The sequence below is a fragment of the Sinocyclocheilus grahami genome, unplaced genomic scaffold (assembly GCF_001515645.1).
Source record: "Sinocyclocheilus grahami isolate Dianchi unplaced genomic scaffold, SAMN03320097.WGS_v1.1 scaffold1.1, whole genome shotgun sequence".
Classification (NCBI taxonomy): Eukaryota; Metazoa; Chordata; class Actinopteri; order Cypriniformes; family Cyprinidae; genus Sinocyclocheilus; species Sinocyclocheilus grahami.
The window spans coordinates 344,164-364,195 of NW_015505180.1; the positions used below are offsets into that span (position 1 = coordinate 344,164).

Below are 20,032 nucleotides of genomic sequence, written 5' to 3' on the forward strand. Positions count from 1 at the left end.
TATATATGTATGTATATGTATGTTGTTTCTTACGTTTTTTTTATGCCTTTAAACTTAGGATGTGTGGATAAAAACCTTACAAAAAAAAATAACCCAGCCATTATACAGGTCATGCACTTACTGATATTCACTCAAACATCCAGCGTTAATGGTTGAGTCAACCTTGTGCCAAACTACCAAAATCCGCAGATTCTGTGTATGTTATTCTATGCAACCGAGACAGCGTTTGGCGTAGGCTACTTATTGTTTAGTAGTCGAAGGACAGATAAAGCATTACGAATGAGTACTTTTTTTATTTTTGTATGTTTTTTTCCCCCACATGGTACATATGTTTGCTTTTATACATTTTTGGTTGTGTCTTTTGCTTGATGCTTGTTTAATTAATTTTTTATTGCTAACGATGTGTTTGCAAAAACATTGGGTTAATTAACCTACTCAACTATATAACTGCTAGTTTTGAGAATTCAAATGTACATAAAATGTGTTTACAGGATCATAGCAGACTGGTCATCTTATGTTAGTCATTCACAGTGTCTGGAAACACAACTATCTCACTGCACTCAGCTTTATATACAATGCTCAGCTTTCACTATATATTCTGATCTCCCAGAATGTGTTATAATTTTTATGTTTACAAATTAGATGAGAAAAAGGCATCATATAACAAAATCGTCACATGAATTCATCGTAAACAACGCAGCCTCCTTTGAATTATTCACGCATGCTCCACTTCGCCACACTAACTTCCACCTCTGCAAAAGTGATACAAAATAAATAAACAAAATCAAGCTGTGTAAATAAAAATGATCATTTTCTTTTTGTACAAATAGGATCTTGTATTAGATTTCTGTTTCAGCGAAGAGCATGTGTTGAGGAAAAGGAGCAGAGCGGCTGTGTGTTACATGTTGTACATGCACTAAAAGCTTTCCTCATGCTTGCCTCTGATGGACTGGACTTGACCTGCACAACAGACACCGATTTAACCCTGTACAATAACGAACAGATGTTGACCTTACTGAATCCAAGTAGAATCAGGAAACGTATGGTGTTTTCACTTTGGATGTTGCATGTCTTGTTGGTGGTTTGTTCTATTTTTGTGTCCAGATTCTATTTACAAAAAGAGAATAAGATTATGAAAAATTAATCAGATCTAAATATGTATGCTGACTGTACAAAGATATGCTTGAATAATCCGTCTGGTTTTCCACTTAATGTAAACTGATGAAAAAAATCCAGCTGTCATGGTTTTTGTGGTTGTACACAAACGGTATTGATAAATTATGCAAATTGTGCTGTGATAAAAGGCTAATGCCCCAAGTCTAAATATTAAATGATATATGTAAAATTCTCCCTGATGTGAATTAATTTGTAAGCCACTTTTACACCATTCTCTCTCTCTCTCTCTCTCTCTCTCTCTCTCTCTCTCTCTCTCTCTCTCTCTCTCTCTCTCCCTCTCTCTCTCTCTCTCTCTCTCTCTCTCGCTCTCTTTCTCAATGTGTCTGTCTGTCTTTCTATGTCTGTCGGTCAGTTTTATCTATTTGTCTGTCTGTCTGTCTGTCTACTGTATCTGTCGGTTTCTCTCTCTCTCTCTCTCTCTCTCTCTCTCTCTCTCGCTCTCTTTCTCAATGTGTCTGTCTGTCTTTCTGTCTGTCGGTCAGTTTTATCTATTTGTCTGTCTGTCTGTCTGTCTACTGTATCTGTCGGTTTATTCTATCTATCTATCTATCTATCTATCTATCTATATGTCTGTCTGTCTACCAGTAGTTTGTGGGTAGTAAGAAACATGAGGACAGGAAATGTCATAATGGTTTGTCATTGTACTTTATTTTTTCTTGTTTTATAGTTTTATGAGATTATTATATTTTGCAAAGTTAAAGCTGCAGTCCGTAAGTTTTGCCTCTTTGTCGCCATCTCTGTTTGAAAACCTGCAATTGCAGCTGTGTGCGGAATTATCTTCCTTGCGGGTTGTGAGTGGGCGTGGATGAATCTAATGTTCTGAAGAGTATGTGTGGCAGTCAGTCACAGCACCGGTGTGGATATTTACTGTACTTCGCAATCACAGATTCTAGCCTACTTCTTGGAATATGACCCAAATAAGAATTTTCACCGTATATTGTCATCTGAACAAGTAAGTAACAAGTCTGCCACGTTTGTTCTGACCAACTGAGGAAAAAAGCAGTACCATAAATCTCGCTACCAATGGTGATTACATCTAAAGATTGGTTAGCTCATATCACATCAAACTTATTGTGCAAATTATTATTATACTTTATTCTCAAATTATTATAATGTTAACAACATCCACATTGGTGACTATGAGTAGTGTGTATTAGGGTGTAGATTTCAATTTCTGCACAGTCTAATCTAACTGTCATACTCTTCGAATTTCATATTAAGAAATTATTTTAACCCAAAAAGCAAATTATGCTCCCTTCGAACTGGTTTTCTTTAAAATACAAATCTTTGTAATCCCAGGCTATCTGTAATCAGAAGCACATTTATAACTGGAATAAAATTTAATTTCGTTCACGTGTTTCATAAACACATAATCCTTTCTGGATTACAATTCACCATCAAATTGATACATTTAATTATTCTGGCTGCTGTGAGAAAAGGCGGTTAATGATCGGCCACCTGCAGGATCCTCACATGCAATAGTCTAGTAGCCGGAACAACTTCTTTGTGTTTACAGACGTGACGTAATGACGCAGTACCATGCTCGAATTTCCCGCGAATACCTAAAATTAGAAAACATTATTATAAGCTAACCGTTGTGAATCGGGCTAAAGTAAGGCGATAGTTTTGAACACTGGCTGGTTATGCACTTGCTCAAATATTGATTTCGGATCATTTTTAACCAAAAAAATTACGGACTGCAGCTTTAAAAAAACATTAAGAAAAAACTAATAGTGGGACTTTTATTTTGAAGAAAACGGTGGGTGGCGCCGTCGTTGTCACATGCCCGACCATTTACTAAAAATATCGTAAGTTAAGTTTCTGTTGTCATCATTCACTAGTAATGCATCGCGGTTGTGTGTGTTTTTTCCTTTAAGCAGTCTATATAGAAGAGTTGAATTGAGCTAAATGGAGGAAGAAAGCACATTAAAGCACGTAATCAAAGCAATTCAACATGGAGAGCTGTGCACAGTCCGACAGCATCTCAATGAGCACGTCAACAAGCAGTCTGTCATCTATACTCATTTCGGGAAATCTGGAGATACTTTACTGCACTATGCTGCCAGACATGGACACATGGAAATTGTGCGTTATTTAGTAGAGGAGCTCAATATGGACGTTGAAGTGTACAACAACGACTACAAGAGAGCTCTGCACGAGGCTTCTTCCATGAGTCAGTATGAGTGTGTGCGGTATCTCATTGCCAGGGGAGCGAAAATAGACAGTTTGAAGAAAGCAGACTGGTGCGTCATAAATTCTGAAGCCAATTCACGAATGTTCATGTAGTAGATGGAATATACTATCAGGAAGTAAACATTGATCCAATGCCTTCGATAGCTCAGTTGGTAGAGCGGAGGACTGTAGAGGTTCAGCATTGATATCCTTAGGTCGCTGGTTCGAATCCGGCTCGAAGGAAAGATTTTTAGTCTAATGCAAAATACTGTTTTCCGCTGTTTATATACATTTGTACGTCATATAATAACAGCGGTGTTATTGTTAAGTAAAACCATAAAGGATAATTTTCGTTAATTGAAATAAAGCTGACATAAAATGAATATTATGAAAACTGAAATAAAATACGCTGAAGCTGATGTACTAACATTACTAAAACTGAAATAAAAATACTAACTAAACTAATAGAAATCATAAAATCCCATTACAAAATTACTAATGTACTATACTAATATAGTGTAAATTCTACAGTTATAATGTGTGCACATAATTCCATGCAGAACATGTTGTATTTATTTATTTATTTATTTATGTATTTATGTAGTCATTTAGCAGACACTTTTATCCAAAGCGACTTACAAATGAGGACAACAGAAGCAATCAATTGTAGTATTAAAAACAACTAAAAATAGATCCAAAACTAAAAGCTAAAACTTTATAAATACTACTTATACACATTTTAAAAATAAATAAATTAAATAAAAATGTCAAATGCATATTATTATTATTATTATTTATGGGCAGTGAAGTATATTTTTGAGTGATTATATTCATATTTTCATTTTCAAGTAGCTCAGTGTTATTTTAGTATTTTATATATATATATACTATTATTTATTAATATTTTAAATTAGCGTTTGTTTTTATTTTTTCACTTTTCATTTAAGTTTTAATAATTTTGTTTTTTTTATATCTTTTTAGTTTTAATTTATATTTCATTTTTAAAAATTAAAAAAAGTTTTAGTTTTAGTACTTCAATTTCAAATGTATTTCATTTAGTAGCCAAGCCTACATTTCTTATTTTTGTTTAAAAAGACGAAATTTTAAGTTTTTTATCTAATATTTATATTTTTTCTATTTCAGCTTTACTTCAATTTAAAATATATATATATTTTCAATAATTTTATTTTTAGTTGACAATAGCACTGTTTTGTTCTTGAGCAGCTTTGCTGCATTTGAACAAAACCGGCTTCTAACCTCTCTAGGACCCCTCTTATGATGGCCTGTACCCGTCGAAACCTCGAGGTCGTTTTGGAGCTGCTGAATCACGGTGCTGACCCAATGCTGCAGAACAAGGATGGGTGGAACTCATTCCACATTGCATGCAGAGAAGGAGATCTAGCCATCACACACCACCTCCTACTGGCCAAACCCGAGGTCTGGAAGACAAAGAGCAAGACTGGCAGGACGCCCCTCCACACTGCTGGTATGGAAGCACATGAATGAATGTTTTCCCAGATTTGCCATCATGTATCTGCCTTTTTTCTCACCTAAGCTATGCACGGCTGTGAGGATGCAGTGAAGATTCTGCTTCAGAGGTAACATATTTTGAGTATGCATGTGTATAGCACAATGCCTTCTTATTTTGCTCACATGGTTTGCATGTTAATTCAGTTGTAGCTATGAACCTGATGGGAAGGACAGTTGTGGAGTCACACCATTTATGGATGCCATAAGAAATGGACACAAAGCTACAGCTAAATTGCTCCTTGAGAATCACCAGGTAAGCACATATCAACATCAATCACTTACATTGTTTTTGTTATATTAGATATAAGCATATCCACGTTTATCTGGTTTAGGCATCTCCTTCAGCGGTAGATATTCTCGGTGCACAGCCCCTACATCAGGCCTCTGTAACTGCTCAGGAAGAAGCACTTTCTTTCCTCGTGCGTAATCTTGGTATCGATATAAACTCAAGAGCCACAAAACTGGAGCTGACTGCATTGCACTATGCCGCTAAGGTTGTATCTATTGCATTAAACATGAAGCACAGTTAAGATAAACACGCTTCCTCTTCTAATCTGGTTTTGATCTCAATGCTCATTTTTCAGGAAGGTCACACAAATGCCATAAAAACACTGCTCGCCCTGGGCGCTGATCTACATGCAAGAGACACAAAAGGAAGATCAGGTTACACTTTACAGTGTATTTCACTGCATGCCAGCTTAGTGAGATGCCATAATAGGGATCTTTTTAGAACACAAAGTGATATTTTTTTAATGGTTTGCAGCTCTACATATGGCCTGCATTGGACAGCATGTGGACTCCGTTAGAATGCTGCTACAATTGGGACTCGGAGATACTGAAGACAATACAGGCAATACAGCAAGACAGTATGCCAAAAAAACTCTCATTAAAGAAGTGTTCGAAAGTCTTGAAATGTAATTGCTGTGTAAAATAAATCATTGCTTTGAATGAATATTAAGCAAAAGTGGAGACACAAAGTTACAAAAGAAATGCTTATTATTAAAGTCATGTGGTAAAACTATTTATTTGTGCCTTTTCATATGAAGAGCATGGCATGAAACACTTGGTAATTATACACATTTGTTGCCATTGTGGTTCAAATCGTTGTTTTTGAACGACTCTTTTAGGCTAAGTGAATCGTTCTCATTTCAGTCCCCTTTGCTGTAAGTGAGTCTGAATGAACTGAATAGGCTTGTTTGAGATGCGCCTCGCCTCGCCTAGCCTGAAATGTAGGCGGCTGCAGTGAGGGGAGGAGTGAAATAAGCACAGTCAAGACGGACAGTTCTGACCTCTCGAAGTGAACAGATACCTACCAGATCAAAGGCAGATATCGCGTTATTTACACTCACGTGCTGTGTTGCTAATAATCATGATATGATTTCAGTTCTGTTGCTTTTATATGAAAGTAAATATGATGAACAAGACACTCAAAGTGCTTGCTATTTAATTCCATACGAAAGGTGTATTTATCATCAATTTTTACTTTGTTACAAACATGTATTTTAGATTTTTATAGAAATATGACAACAAGCACATATCTCACACAGAGATCGGTCAAACAAGCTCATCTCAAACAAGCCTAATGATTTATTTAGTCAGAATGGCACTGTGTTTTTGATTAATCGTTTGGGTGAATGATTTATTTCTTAAAGGGGTCATATGATGCGATTTCAAGTTTTCCTTTCTCTTTGGAGTGTTACAAGCTGATTGTGCATAAAAAAAAAAGAGTCGCATGAGTCAGAATTTGCTTAAAATCGGACGAAAATCGCACAGTGTATAAACGCAAAGAGCTAACTTGTCGCCCCCTACTGGCGTAACGATGTAACATAGAAAAAGTCATTTTTGTACGTTTTCTTCAGGGGTAAACAGTTACAGAACTTAACACCTGTTAACGCATAATCTAGTACATGTACTTCTTATATCTATTTCAAAATTTAGTCAATATGTAGCCTTAAGTCAGTGGAAAACAATCTGACACTTAGTGACTAACTGACATATATTTTACTTTATGTATGTGATATTTCCGTGAACGTATTCAAAGATCCGAGTCACTTGGATGAATCAAAATCCCCACCACTTTATGCAGGTGAGCGGCTCTGGCGAGCAGGAGGCGGAGCATTCGCCCACGATGATTGACAACACAGTCCACCAATCGCATCGGAGCACGCGCAAACTCGCACACCCTGCCCACTTCAGCCACACCCACTGGGGGTGACGTGACAGCGCACTTCTTTCATTTCCAGCTTTGCAAGACCTCCATTTTCTTCGGGCCGACGCGTAGGAAAAGGGGATTAAAGACGAAGAAAAATGAATGAAGAGTACGACGTTATCGTGTTGGGAACCGGGCTGACGGTATCAGAATATCATTTAATCCAAATACGCTCGCGTACATGACGAAAAAATCTTAAGAAAAACCACAGTCAGAGGCTGTTTCGATCTTGCTTGGTGCTGTTACTGTACCGCGCACTTTAGGAGGCTAATTACTAACTTGCTAATTTTAGCATCATGCTAATCAGCAGCCAGTCGAACTCTGTGGAATATGCTAATTAGCAATAATGCTAGCGTTAGCCACAGGCTAATCAGCGTTCTTTCTAACTGTACGTGATGTGCTAAGCTGGCTCAGTGATAACTTTAGCATCAGTTATCCATTGGCGCTCAGCCGCGGCTAACGCTGCTTCACAGGCCTCGGTTACAAATTTGACGGTGTTTTGTGATTAATTATGTTTACTACCTGGTTAATAACGCACCAAGAAACTTATTGTGTTTTGTTATTTTAGTGTGACATTTTGGATCAAATATCTCGCTTGTAATGAGGCTTTCATATTTTGACAGCGCCAACTACACAGCTTGCGTTCTGTCACTGTGTCTAGGTAATAATCGGTCTCTCTTATTGTTTATGAAAACAGTTTTTATTATTCCTAAAAAATCATATAAAAGTATGCATATTTTTATCTGCTTTTTAATACGGAGTCTATAGTCTCCCCAGTGGCTTCCTCAATGTTGAGGTGCTATTTTTACAAGAGGTTGACTTCGTAGTTATTGTAAGGGTGGAGGATTGTTTCATATATTTTTATTTAAAATGAAGTGACACAATGAACCAATTTTGAGATTACACATTTCGTCAATATAGTTAAGTAAACAACCACACCCTCAAGTAAAACAGAAAACCTTATATATTCTATTGCAATGCGTTATATGCCTGTTCATTATTCAGCCAGGAAGTTGTTTTATGCTTATATAGAGATAAAATGATGCACGCATGTCGTTACCCACATCCTCCAGGCTTTTAACCTGCAAAATGACACTATAGTATACATTATTGTAAATATTTACTTTTAAATTATGCATCAGGAAAAACTCCTGATGAAAATTATTCCTAGCTGCTACTGTACTTTGCTTTTCAGTCAAACTAATTTGTTTGGTGGGACAGTCCCTGAAAACTTTTCTTCCTTGAGGTCTAAACCGGATCAAGTACACAGTTTTGTTTGTTTCACTTCTTAAGTAAGGAAGCATGCACCTACATCTCCATAAACATGCATTTGTAGTCTCATAAAATTTTAAACAGTGATCCATACGAATCCTACCAGACTCAAGTATGCATTAAAACCGATGTTGCATTTTATTGATTGTGGATATTGATTATTCACATTTCATTGCTTTTACTAAAGGCTTGGGTTAGTGTAATGTGTCTAAAGAAACCTATACAAAGTGGTTCCCCTAAAACAGGAAGTATGGGAAGTGAACAGAGGACGTTTTTGTGCAGAGGTGAATTAGGCTATCAGTAGAGGAACCGAGACTGACATCTTCTGTTTAGTTCTGCAAATCAGGCAAGAATGGTAAGCTGAGGGTGGCATGAGAGCGAAAAATGAGCAACAGTGTTCCCGTCTCGGCTGTTTTATGAGGAATTCCACAGTTCTTGAGGCCACAGTCTCCCTGAGTGTAGTAAGGATCTGGTATTACATGGCTTATTGCATAATCCCTTTAGCCTGTGCTGGACAGTGTAGTGGCTGGAAGTTAGGAGCATTGATGCTTGAACTCCTCTGAGTTCTACTAGAACAAATGTCACGAGGTCTTGCCCGTTTTAAAACATGCAATGATAGGAATTCTTATACTGGCTTGTTATTCTTTGTAAATTTTATAGTAAAACACTTGTTACTTTGTCACTGTCTTTGCATTTTCTCTTTTTATTGGCAGCTATGCCGTCTCGTATTGTGTAAACGCCTCTTTCTCCACATAATGTGATGAATCATCTACAGTGGATTGAGGGGAAAAGGCAACACACAAAAGAAACATCAGATACTGGATGATTGTTGCAAGCTTTCTGTTGCAGAAGAGTGGGAGAAGTGTTTTACTGGAGCGTGATAGAGTCGCTGATAGTCATCTGAAGCCAGAACGCTGGATCCCAGCAGGTGTTAAACGCCATGAAAGAGGGAGAGAAATGTCAGGAGCGTTTCTTAGGGCCTTTCATGTGACTGTAGCCTGATTCTTTAGTAAGGAGAAGCAGGTGGTGTTCAGCTGTGTGGATCTACTGTTCACTTTACAGTGATTGTTAACGTTTAACCCTTATTGCTGCTAAAAAAAATCTTTGGATTTAGTACGCAGTCATTTTGTTTCAAGATTTTCCTTTAGTTATAAATGAACTCATCATTTGAGCTGAGAGCAGTTGAGTTGGGACATTGATTATGTAGACATGAGAAATTGATGTCTAAAAATTGTTAACTGCCACCATCAGGCATATTAAGTTGTTCCTATAGTCACGAGGGTTTCGTTCGTACATACTTCGTCCACAAAAGAGTTTGTGAATTAATAATTACACAAAAATGTTTTGCTTGTAGTAGTACAGTGCCACATATTCAGCGGCTATGAAATCAGCTGAGAAGTAGCTCTTATTGTTGTTATCCCACCCTGACCTGTTCTAGCTTAGCAGTGTGATGCAAAGAAGGCGTTGTCTTGTTTAGATATTTTCTTACATATTTGTAATGCTAAGGCCTTGGCTCGTCTCCACTCAGATGGATTTTGTTACTCTCATACCTCAACTGAAAATTTGCATTGAAATGATTTGTGAGCCCGTAATGAAGAAAACTATTTTGCTTGTCGGAAAATAAGTTACTGTTGTTAATCGCTTTGAGAGTACATGTTATTGTGAATTGTGTCATTCAATGACTTCAGTTACGTGTAAAGTCCACTCATCTCATGATCTGTAGGTTTGCTGTTTCTAATCATTTATTATGGCCTGTGAGGACAGTGTTTCAGCATTTCTTTAAACGTCCATGCTTGTCTTTTTTTATAGCATTTTTTTAAACAAAACTAGTGTTATGATAGTGTTGTTAATTAAAACAATAAAATGTTCTCGTTAATTGAAATAAAGTGAAGATAAAATATAAATATCACACAGAAAGCTTAAATAAAATGACAAATGTTGCCTTGGAAACTTACTGAAATTAAGTTAAGTACTAAAAATGGCTAAAACGGAAATAAAAATAAAGAAGCTAAATATAAATAATACATTAAAAAATCATATAACAAAATTACTAAATCTTAAACCAAAGTTTACACGAAATGAAAATATAAAAATAAAAGCTAATACTGTAAATAAAATATGCTATTTTGTTATGTAAATAATAATACTAAAATAACACTGGTTATGTTCAGTTCATGTCTGCACTTCTGTATAGTTCATACAGCTGTAACTAGGTTAAGTTGTTTTGCTACAGTGATAGACAGTTTATGATGAGTAAAGCCGTCTGTTTCAGTTGTGGCATTCTTGTGAAGCATACAGGACGTTTCTCTGCTAAACCCCTTTGATCTACTCCTCACTGCTATTGAAAAATGTGTTAGGGCTTGTTTTAAAGGCCTGTCTAAAGGATATCGGTCTGCTAGGATTGGTTCTGTAAAACAAGTAATGCATGCGTTGTTAAAGTCAAGGACAGTATGTATCATTTTATTTTCCACAGAGATGCAACCTACTTCAAAACCACTAAATAACTGGCATTAAGTATATTATACAAGCCATGACTGCATTTTGAATGGCCTGGGGTCATCATGGTCACATGTCTGAGATATGTTGTACTGAATCAATCTGCATTCATGCGTTTCCTCTAGGAATGCATCCTGTCTGGGATCATGTCCGTGAAGGGGAAGAAGGTTCTGCACATGGACAGGAACTCATACTATGGAGGGGAGAGTGCCTCCATCACCCCTTTGGAGGATGTAAGTCACTGTTTGACACCACAGCTATTCTCTAAATCTCCACAGACTCTAACATTGTCTTTTGGTTTGCTCACAGTTGTTCAAGCGTTTCAGCCTTCCTGGCAGCCCTCCTGAGTCCATGGGAAAGGGCCGCGACTGGAACGTGGACCTCATTCCCAAATTTCTAATGGCTAACGGTAGGAAGCAACAACATCAAACTTTACATTTACATTTCAGCCGTCACTTCTTGGAATCTGTCATCTCGGCCAAATAAACAGCAGGTTCCGGATCGCTCTTTGCCAGGCACTGCTGGATCCCTCAGTCACACATATCCTGTTGCTTAGCAGTTTTCTTTCACTCTTAAAACGCTCAAGAATACAATGGATGATGATTCTGTCCTTTTTGTATTCATAGGTCAGCTAGTCCGTATGCTGCTGATCACACAGGTGACGCGTTACCTGGACTTCAAAGTGATTGAGGGCAGCTTCGTCTACAAAAAGGGCAGCATCTACAAAGTGCCCTCCACTGAGACTGAAGCTCTGGCATCCAGTAAGTGACAGGTTTATGATTCAGATAACCTAAAGATAGAAACAAACAAGGTCTTGCAAATGCAGTAGATATTTTTCTTCTTTTTTTATTTTTTATTTTTCACAGTTAAACTGGCAAATTCAGATTGAAACTGGCGATTTCAAGCCAACTCTTGCCATTTTTGTATGCGTTGTTCATCAGATGGTCAGTGAACAGGCTGTGGGTGGCCCATGCTCCTGCCATCTACAGCCAAGTAGGCTGGAGTGAGTTATTGTCTGAACCAGGGTTATTATTGTTAACTAAAGTTATTAAAAAACATTTTTGTTAATTGAAATAAAGCTGATATGAAATAAAATATTAATATTAGATTAAAAACCATAAGTTGCATCACTATTAATACCTGGAAATAAAGTATGCTGCTGATCACACAGGTGACGCGTTACCTGGACTTCAAAGTGATTGAGGGCAGCTTCGTCTACAAAAAGGGCAGCATCTACAAAGTGCCCTCCACTGAGACTGAAGCTCTGGCATCCAGTAAGTGACAGGTTTATGATTCAGATAACCTAAAGATAGAAACAAACAAGGTCTTGCAAATGCAGTAGATATTTTTCTTCTTTTTTTATTTTTTATTTTTCACAGTTAAACTGGCAAATTCAGATTGAAACTGGCGATTTCAAGCCAACTCTTGCCATTTTTGTATGCGTTGTTCATCAGATGGTCAGTGAACAGGCTGTGGGTGGCCCATGCTCCTGCCATCTACAGCCAAGTAGGCTGGAGTGAGTTATTGTCTGAACCAGGGTTATTATTGTTAACTAAAGTTATTAAAAACATTTTTGTTAATTGAAATAAAGCTGATATGAAATAAAATATTAATATTAGATTAAAAACCATAAGTTGCATCACTATTAATACCTGGAAATAAAAATAGAAAAAGCTAAATAGAAAGTGTAAAAAGCATAAAAGACAATTTTAAATATTAATAAAAACTATAATGATATATCAATAAATTCACCCTGGTCTGTTATGAGTAGAAGAGGAATTACAATGAAGTGATGAGTGGACGTCTCGCCTTACTTCCCTTTTGATTAATTTTGTAGCATAATGAAATTATTGTGTGTAAAACAGTTCTGTAGTTGTTCTTCTTTTGCAGATTAAGTGAGCGATGCTAGCATGTTTTGTTCCTAAAATACATCCCTCTAAACAAAGTGCATGCTGTCATTCGGAAAAAATACCATCTTTTAACATGTTTCAATTGTCTTTCAGGCCTCATGGGACTTTTTGAGAAAAGACGATTCAGGAAGTTTCTCGTGTTTGTTGCCAACTTTGATGAAAATGACCCAAAGACCTTGGAAGGAGTGGACCCAAAAAAGTCCACCATGCGAGATGTGTACAAAAAGTTTGACCTCGGGCAAGATGTTGTTGACTTCACTGGCCACGCTCTTGCACTCTACCGCACAGATGAGTGAGTCAAAACCTCATCTACTTTTTGGAGAAAGTCACCTAAAACACTGACAACATCACAGGCTTGTTTGTCCCATGAAGTTAAACCTGTTTGTGTTGTCTATCTGTCCAGCTACCTGGATCAGCCCTGCATGGAGACAATAAACAGGATTAAGTTGTACAGCGAGTCTTTGGCGAGGTATGGCAAGAGTCCATATCTGTACCCTCTCTATGGCCTGGGAGAGCTGCCCCAAGGCTTCGCTAGGTGAGTTTCCCCAGCTACTTCCTCTGCCACTAACATTCACATCATTTTTAAACCTGTCTGTGTGTAGTGTGCTTAGATTGCAGTACTCTAAGTGCACTAGCAGTTTATTTTTGTCACTCACAGATTAAGTGCCATTTATGGAGGAACGTACATGCTGAACAAGCCCATTGAGGATATTATTATAGAGAACGGCAAAGTGGTGGGCGTCAAATCTGAGGGAGAGGTTAGTTTCTGTTGCAAGCTGTGTGAAATGGTGTGAAATCTAATTTATCCTTAAAATGTGCTTTGACTTTAATGTTGTTTATTCTTCACGGTCAGATCGCTCGTTGCAAGCAGCTGATTTGCGACCCCAGCTATGTCACAGACCGAGTCAACAAGGTGGGTCAGGTGATCCGGGTCATCTGCATCATGAGCCACCCCATCAAGAACACCAGTGATGCCAACTCCTGCCAGATCATCATCCCTCAGAACCAGGTTAACAGGAAGCATGGTTAGTGTTAACAGGAAGCCACAGCGCTTGCATGTTCTATGGGCTCTTACCTTATTTTAATCTCATTTTATTTTATATTTAATGTACTTGAGGATTGACAGTAACTAAGTATTTTATTTCCACAATAAATGCTCTTGAACAGTCTTTTTAGAAGTTACATTGATTAATAATATAAATATGAATTTAAAATATTGGCATGTAGCTTTCCAATATTTTAAAGTAATAATTCAGATTTATCGGAGTAATTATTCATATATTTTATTATTATTAAATATTATATATTTTTTACTACATTTATTAAAGGCATAATACACTTATCTGAGATATTGACATGCATCAGTTTTTTGCCACCTGTTTACATTTTATATAAATGACAAATTTAGCTTTTCCATAACAGGAATAAATTAAATTTTGAAAATACATTAAAATAGTAATGTATTGTAATACTATTTCACAATATTCCTGTTTTTAATGTAGTTTTGAGTAAATAAATGCAGCATTAAAAAAAGCATTAAAAATATTACCAAGCCTAAACTTTGTAAAGGTACATTATTGTACATTAAAAATCATCTCCTCCTTTTAGATATCTATGTGTGCATGATCTCTTACGCACACAACGTGGCAGCCCAGGGTAAATACATAGCCATAGTCAGCACCACTGTGGAGACCAGCGACCCTGAGAAAGAGATCAAACCAGCCCTGGACCTTTTGGAACCGGTTGAGCAGAAGTACGTTTGCATGTCTGTTTGCACTAGCTGATATATAAAACTTACTTTTACATGCATGCAATCGGATAAATAAAATCATGTGTGATCTTTTTGCAGAATTGTGAGCATTAGTGACCAGTATGCGCCAACCGATTTGGGATCTGACAGCCAGGTAAGTGTTTACATTGTGCTCGCTTGATATACAAAGAGTGATTACAGTACTAAGTTTTTTTTATCTGCACCTAGGTCTTTATCTCTCGCTCCTATGATGCCACAACCCACTTTGAGACGACCTGCGACGATATCAAAGACATCTACAAGCGAATGACGGGCACAGAGTTTGACTTTGCTGAAATGGAGCGCAAGAAAAACGACATCTTCGGAGACGGTGCTGACCAGTAAACTAGCTCCAGCTGCTCTTGAATATCAGATATTCAGACGATCATAATCTTAAGGTTAAAGAAAAAAGAAAAAAATGGCAACCAAACTGGGCGAGCTGGCTATCCAAGCATATGTTTTGCCCAAAATGGAATTTCATGTAAACAGTTATACAAATTTAGCATTTTTGGGGGAGAAGGGGAGAAGGTTCTGCCAGTCTGCTTTTTATAATCAGGAAGCGAGATCCATTTTGCACTGATTGTTTATCAACGGCCTGTATTCAGTTTCCATCATGTGATCTTTATCTCAACCTGCTTAGACATAAGATGTAAAAAGCCCAAAGATGCCAAAAAAGATGTATTCAAGTGATATGAAGAAATACATATTTTTTTAAATATATTTGTGTTTGCTGTAAAAAAAAATAACCTTAAAGGGGAGGAGGATCGGGTTTTGCAAAACTGCAAAATGATCTGTTTTGAGTTTGGCCAGGTTTAACAGCACATGGTTTTATTTTTAAAAGAAACAATCTACTTCTAAGATAACTTCCAGGGATTATCCATTATTCTGTTTTCCTAGAAATTACAACTGGTGCTTAAACTAGTATCCGGAATATTTCGTTTGCAACATTTCTCCAATTACCTGCGTTTACAGATCGAAGGAAAGTATCAAGCACACACAGTGTAGATAATCTTTTATGTAATCCCTGTCCAACCACACAGTATTCGTTTTGCAATATGCTTATGTGATTTGACATAACTGACCCCCCTATTAGCTGTAAATTGTGCTACTTGTTGGAAGGGCCGGGGTTTCTTTCAGCTTTGCCTTGCATCTCTTTTCTGATGGGTTATGTGTGATTCAAAGGCTACTACATGGATGTTATTACACGTCAGTGGAAAAAGCTGCTTAACTGTATGTCTGGAATCTGCTTGTCTAGTGTGTATCAGGAAGCTCTCCTTCTCCCTCACCTCAGAGCAGAGAGAGGAGCAGGCAGTGTCTCTTCAACGGCTCTGACGTGTTAGCAAGGACCAAAATGTCTATGGCAGTATTGACATGACCGGGGCCCTGTGCAAAGTCACCAATGTTTTAAAAAAGAAAAACAAACAAATGCTGAAAGGATTGGGGCTCAAATGGTTTCTGTACTGCAAAGTAAAAATGTTAACTTGTGGAAAACTGACTTTGTGTTTATTTATTTAAACCAGGGGTGTCAAACTCAATTCCTGGAGGGCCGGAGCCCTGCAGAGTTTAGATTCAACCCTAATTAAACACACCTGATACAAATACGGTAATTACGATATGGCGTGAACGCAGCATGAGTTTGACACCCGTGATTTAAACCAAATACATCATGCTACAAAAGCTGTACAATCGCTCCAAAATTTCATTTTTTTTTTCTTTAAATTTTAATTTTAAAATGTTAAAAAAAAATTTTTATTAAATGTTAATAGTAATCCATCATTTTTAAATATATATTAAAACAAAATGTATATGCAGCAGCTTAATCTAATTTTGGAAATTGTTATTAAATATGTGTGCTGTTACATACAAGTGTTTCGTTACTATAAAAGTTAAGTTTTGCCATTAAAAAAGATTAATAAGGGAGTTAATGCTATTTATAAAGTAGTGAGTGCAAACTGAGGAACTACATCTCCCAGGATCCTTTGCGAATTTGCCGTATTCAATCTGTAGTATCGCAAATCCTAAACAGCACAGGCGGCTTCTCTAAATATAGAACAAGTTTACCTTATCAGCACGTTGTTCGCATGCTATATGAGTAATATTGGATTTATTAAACTATGGAACTCACTGCTGCCCGATCAACGTTTTATGGTGACAGCGGTGAGTATTTGGGGGTGGGGGGATTTTATGTTTGAAATAAAATCTATTCAAACCTAAAGGAAATAAAGTATGCATTTGTAGGGCACTGGGCTGAACGCACGCCGGTACACGAGGCTGCGTCTCTAGGTCGAGCTCTGGAATTAAAGCAACTGATAGAAGCAGGAGCATCATTTAATATCGTGTCTGTGGATAACTTCAGCCCTCTGCATGATGCCTGCATCCAAGCCCATCCAAACTGTGTTCAAATACTGCTGGAGGCAGGAGCTCAGGTGGGTTACATCACCAGGTATATTTTAACGAGTGCCTCATTTCAGTGATGTCCTTAATTGCGTATACATGTATGCATTTAGCAGACGCTTTTATCCTAAGTGACTTACAATAGAGGAGCATGAGCAAATCATCATAGAGCCAACAATATTAGAGAAGATGTGAGGAATAACAAGGCACTGATATTTGGAAAATTGAAATTAATAACAGACACCCCACCCTGCAAAAACTCATTCATGACTATAAGTCTAAAAACTGTGTGTGTACAGGTGGATGTAAGCACCATCCATGGCAGTACTCCCCTCTGTCATGTGTCAAGCTGCTGGTGGATCACGGAGCATCAGTCAACCCTTCCCTGACCCAATATTAGAGAAGATGTGAGGAATAACAAGGCACTGATATTTGGAAAATTGAAATTAATAACAGACACCCCACCCTGCAAAAACTCATTCATGACTATAAGTCTAAAAACTGTGTGTACAGGTGGATGTAAGCACCATCCATGGCAGTACTCCCCTCTGTCATGTGTCAAGCTGCTGGTGGATCACGGAGCATCAGTCAACCCTTCCCTGACAGCCCTCACAGCATCCCCACTCCATGAGGCCTGCATACGAGGTGAGTCTATGGCAAGCGGTATTGACTTTCATTCATTGTCAGGATATGATTTCTTGATATCAACAATTCAATTTTTACTAGTTAAAATGTTCATTCTTGATATCAGGAATTAGATTTCTACTAGTAACAATTGCTATTTTTGATATCAGTAATCACATGGTTACTAGTACGGATGTTTGTTCTTGATATCAACAATTCAATTTTTACTAGTTAAAATGTTCATTCTTGATATCAGGAATTAGATTTCTACTAGTAACAATTGCTATTTTTGATATCAGTAATCACATGGTTACTAGTACGGATGTTTGTTCTTGATATCAACAATTCAATTTTTACTAGTTAAAATGTTCATTCTTGATATCAGGAATTAGATTTCTACTAGTAACAATTGCTATTTTTGATATCAGTAATCACATGGTTACTAGTACGGATGTTTGTTCTTGATATCAACAATTTGATTGTCACTAGTGACAATGTTCATTTCTGATATCATGAATGTGATTGTTACTAGTAAGAAAGCCATTTTAGATATCAGAAATTACCCTCCCAATTGTTAATATCAGAAATACATTTCCAGATATCAGAAATGAACATTTCTGCAAGTAATTCTTGATATCAACAATTGATTTTGAATGGCAGCCTATGGTGACATTTAACTAGTGAAAATACAATTACAGATATCAAGAATGATAGTTTTTACTAGTTGAAAAGTAATTGTTGATATCAAGAATTAACATTGTTACTAGTGGAAATGTAGTTGCTGATATCAAAAATAGCAATTGTTACTAGTAGAAATCTAATTCCTGATATCAAGAATGAACATTTTAACTAGTAAAAATTGAATTGTTGATATCAAGAATTCATATCCTGAGAATGAATAAAAGTCAGAACGGCTTGCCATAGTGAGACAGCGAGGTGTGATGATTTGCTTTGTGTTTAGACTTGTGTGTGTTCTCATGATATCTGTGCAGGTAACCCAGACTGTGTGAAGCTTATGATAGACAAGGGAGCGTTGCTGGAGGCCTTTGACATTTACTTTGGGACGCCGTTACATGCTGCCTGTGCTAAAGCTCACTTCGACTGTGCCCTGCTGCTGCTCAATGCAGGTGAGGTACTTTATTTATAGATGTACTTTATATATTTTATTTTGCACTATTATGTATTATTCTGCATTATCATTCATACTTTCAAAGGTGCAAAGGTGAATGCCACCAAGTTCTATGAGACGGCACTGCATCATGTGGCGAGGGCCGAGAGTGGAGCTGCTGGTGGAGTTTGGTGGAGATGTCAACATAAGTGATAACTTGGGTCACAAACCTAGAGACTATACAAAACCAGAATCTCCTGCCACTCTCTGTCTGCGGCACTATGAGAGTGTGTTACAGTCTGCATTGGTGCTATACAGTATATGTCTCAGAGTATTTAATCTGCTGTTCTGTGTTTCTGCAGGTAATCCTCTGTCTCTGCAGCAGTTGTGCCGTATCGTCCTGAGGACTGTGTTGGGCACCAGAGCTTTGGAACTGATCCCTAAACTGGACATTTCACAGCGCATCATTGATTACCTCATTTATAAATCACAAATGTATAAAAAAGTTCCCTAGAGACATATTTGATTTCGAAAGCTATAATGGACTGCAGTTTGTTAAGTCTTAAGTTTGTGAGTAATTTAATTTAATTATTTATAAATAACCCTATGAGTTTATAACCCTATGGAACCTGTTTACTTAAAGCTGCAGTCCGTAACTTTTTTTTGGTTAAAAATGATCCGAAATCAATATTTGAGCAAATACATAACCAGCCAGTGTTCAAAACTATCGCCTTACTTTAGCCCGATTCACAACGGTAATCTTATAATAAAGTTTTCTAATTTGAGTGGTACAGGTAGGTTTTCATAAACATAAAGAAGTTGTCCCGGCTACTAGGCTATCATAAAGAAGTTGTCTGCAGGTGGCGGATCGTATAAAGCCTTTTTTTTAAAGCCTAAAATAATTAAATTGATCATTTTGATGGCGGATTGTAATCCAGAAAAGACAATGTGTTTATGAAACACATGTGAATGAAATTAAATTATATTCCAGTTTTAAATGTGCTTCTGATTACAGATAACCTGGGATTACACAAGATTTGTATTTTAAAAACAACCAGTTCGAAGGGAGCATAATTTGCTTTTTGGGTTAAAAGAATTTCTTAATATGAAATTCGATTGCTATGACAATTAGAGATTAGACTGTTTTAGAAAATCTAGAAGTCTACTCGCTTATATACACAATATTAACATAGTCACGTAATGCTGATGTTGTTAACATTAACAATTTGAGAAGAAAGTATAACAATAATAATAATTTGCACGGTTTGATGTGATATGAGCTAATTTAGATTAAATCACCATTGGTAGCACGATTTATTGTAATGCTTTTTTCCTCAGTTGGTCAGAACAAA

The 20,032-nt window shown here is 37.0% G+C and overlaps 4 protein-coding genes and 1 non-coding gene across 6 annotated transcripts in view; all 5 read left to right on the top strand.

The window, feature by feature from the left end:
* Window positions 1-2,941: 2,941 nt before the first annotated feature.
* LOC107594131 (ankyrin repeat domain-containing protein 16-like) lies at window positions 2,942-5,882 on the top strand. Its single transcript, XM_016284115.1, has 7 exons — window positions 2,942-3,419; window positions 4,614-4,834; window positions 4,904-4,946; window positions 5,023-5,131; window positions 5,211-5,372; window positions 5,463-5,541; window positions 5,642-5,882. The coding sequence occupies exons 1-7, from the start codon at window positions 3,085-3,087 to the stop codon at window positions 5,794-5,796; spliced, it is 1,104 nt and encodes a 367-aa protein (XP_016139601.1). The 5' UTR covers window positions 2,942-3,084; the 3' UTR covers window positions 5,797-5,882.
* trnay-gua (transfer RNA tyrosine (anticodon GUA)) lies at window positions 3,504-3,591 on the top strand. Its single transcript is given in 2 exon segments — window positions 3,504-3,540; window positions 3,556-3,591. It is a non-coding gene; the product is annotated as a tRNA-Tyr (tRNA).
* A 1,208-nt stretch (window positions 5,883-7,090) lies between the features above and the next one.
* On the top strand, window positions 7,091-15,412 carry LOC107585127 (rab GDP dissociation inhibitor beta-like). 2 transcript variants are annotated; one of them, XM_016273139.1, is made up of 12 exons: window positions 7,091-7,230; window positions 10,981-11,088; window positions 11,165-11,264; window positions 11,482-11,513; window positions 12,027-12,129; window positions 12,859-13,057; window positions 13,169-13,300; window positions 13,424-13,523; window positions 13,619-13,790; window positions 14,374-14,518; window positions 14,615-14,669; window positions 14,744-15,412. In XM_016273139.1, exons 1-12 carry the CDS (start codon window positions 7,186-7,188, stop codon window positions 14,897-14,899), a joined length of 1,347 nt encoding a protein of 448 aa, XP_016128625.1. In that variant the 5' UTR covers window positions 7,091-7,185; the 3' UTR covers window positions 14,900-15,412. The 2 variants fall into 2 exon arrangements, with proteins under 2 accessions (XP_016128625.1, XP_016127886.1); XM_016272400.1 differs by lacking the exon at window positions 12,027-12,129 and having other exon boundaries at window positions 11,482-11,616.
* Window positions 15,413-16,391: 979 nt separating this feature from the next.
* On the top strand, window positions 16,392-17,337 carry LOC107589897 (ankyrin repeat and SOCS box protein 13-like). The gene is made up of 3 exons (XM_016278509.1): window positions 16,392-16,711; window positions 16,793-16,980; window positions 17,248-17,337. Exons 1-3 carry the CDS (start codon window positions 16,669-16,671, stop codon window positions 17,335-17,337), a joined length of 321 nt encoding a protein of 106 aa, XP_016133995.1. The 5' UTR covers window positions 16,392-16,668.
* Window positions 17,338-17,430: 93 nt separating this feature from the next.
* Window positions 17,431-20,032, top strand: part of LOC107589987 (ankyrin repeat and SOCS box protein 13-like) — a 5,262-nt gene continuing 2,660 nt past the window's right edge. The window contains exons 1-3 of the mRNA XM_016278613.1: window positions 17,431-17,593; window positions 18,565-18,699; window positions 19,043-19,175. Of these exons, the coding sequence (XP_016134099.1) occupies window positions 17,431-17,593; window positions 18,565-18,699; window positions 19,043-19,175 (431 nt within the window). The remainder of the gene's footprint in view (window positions 17,594-18,564; window positions 18,700-19,042; window positions 19,176-20,032) is intronic.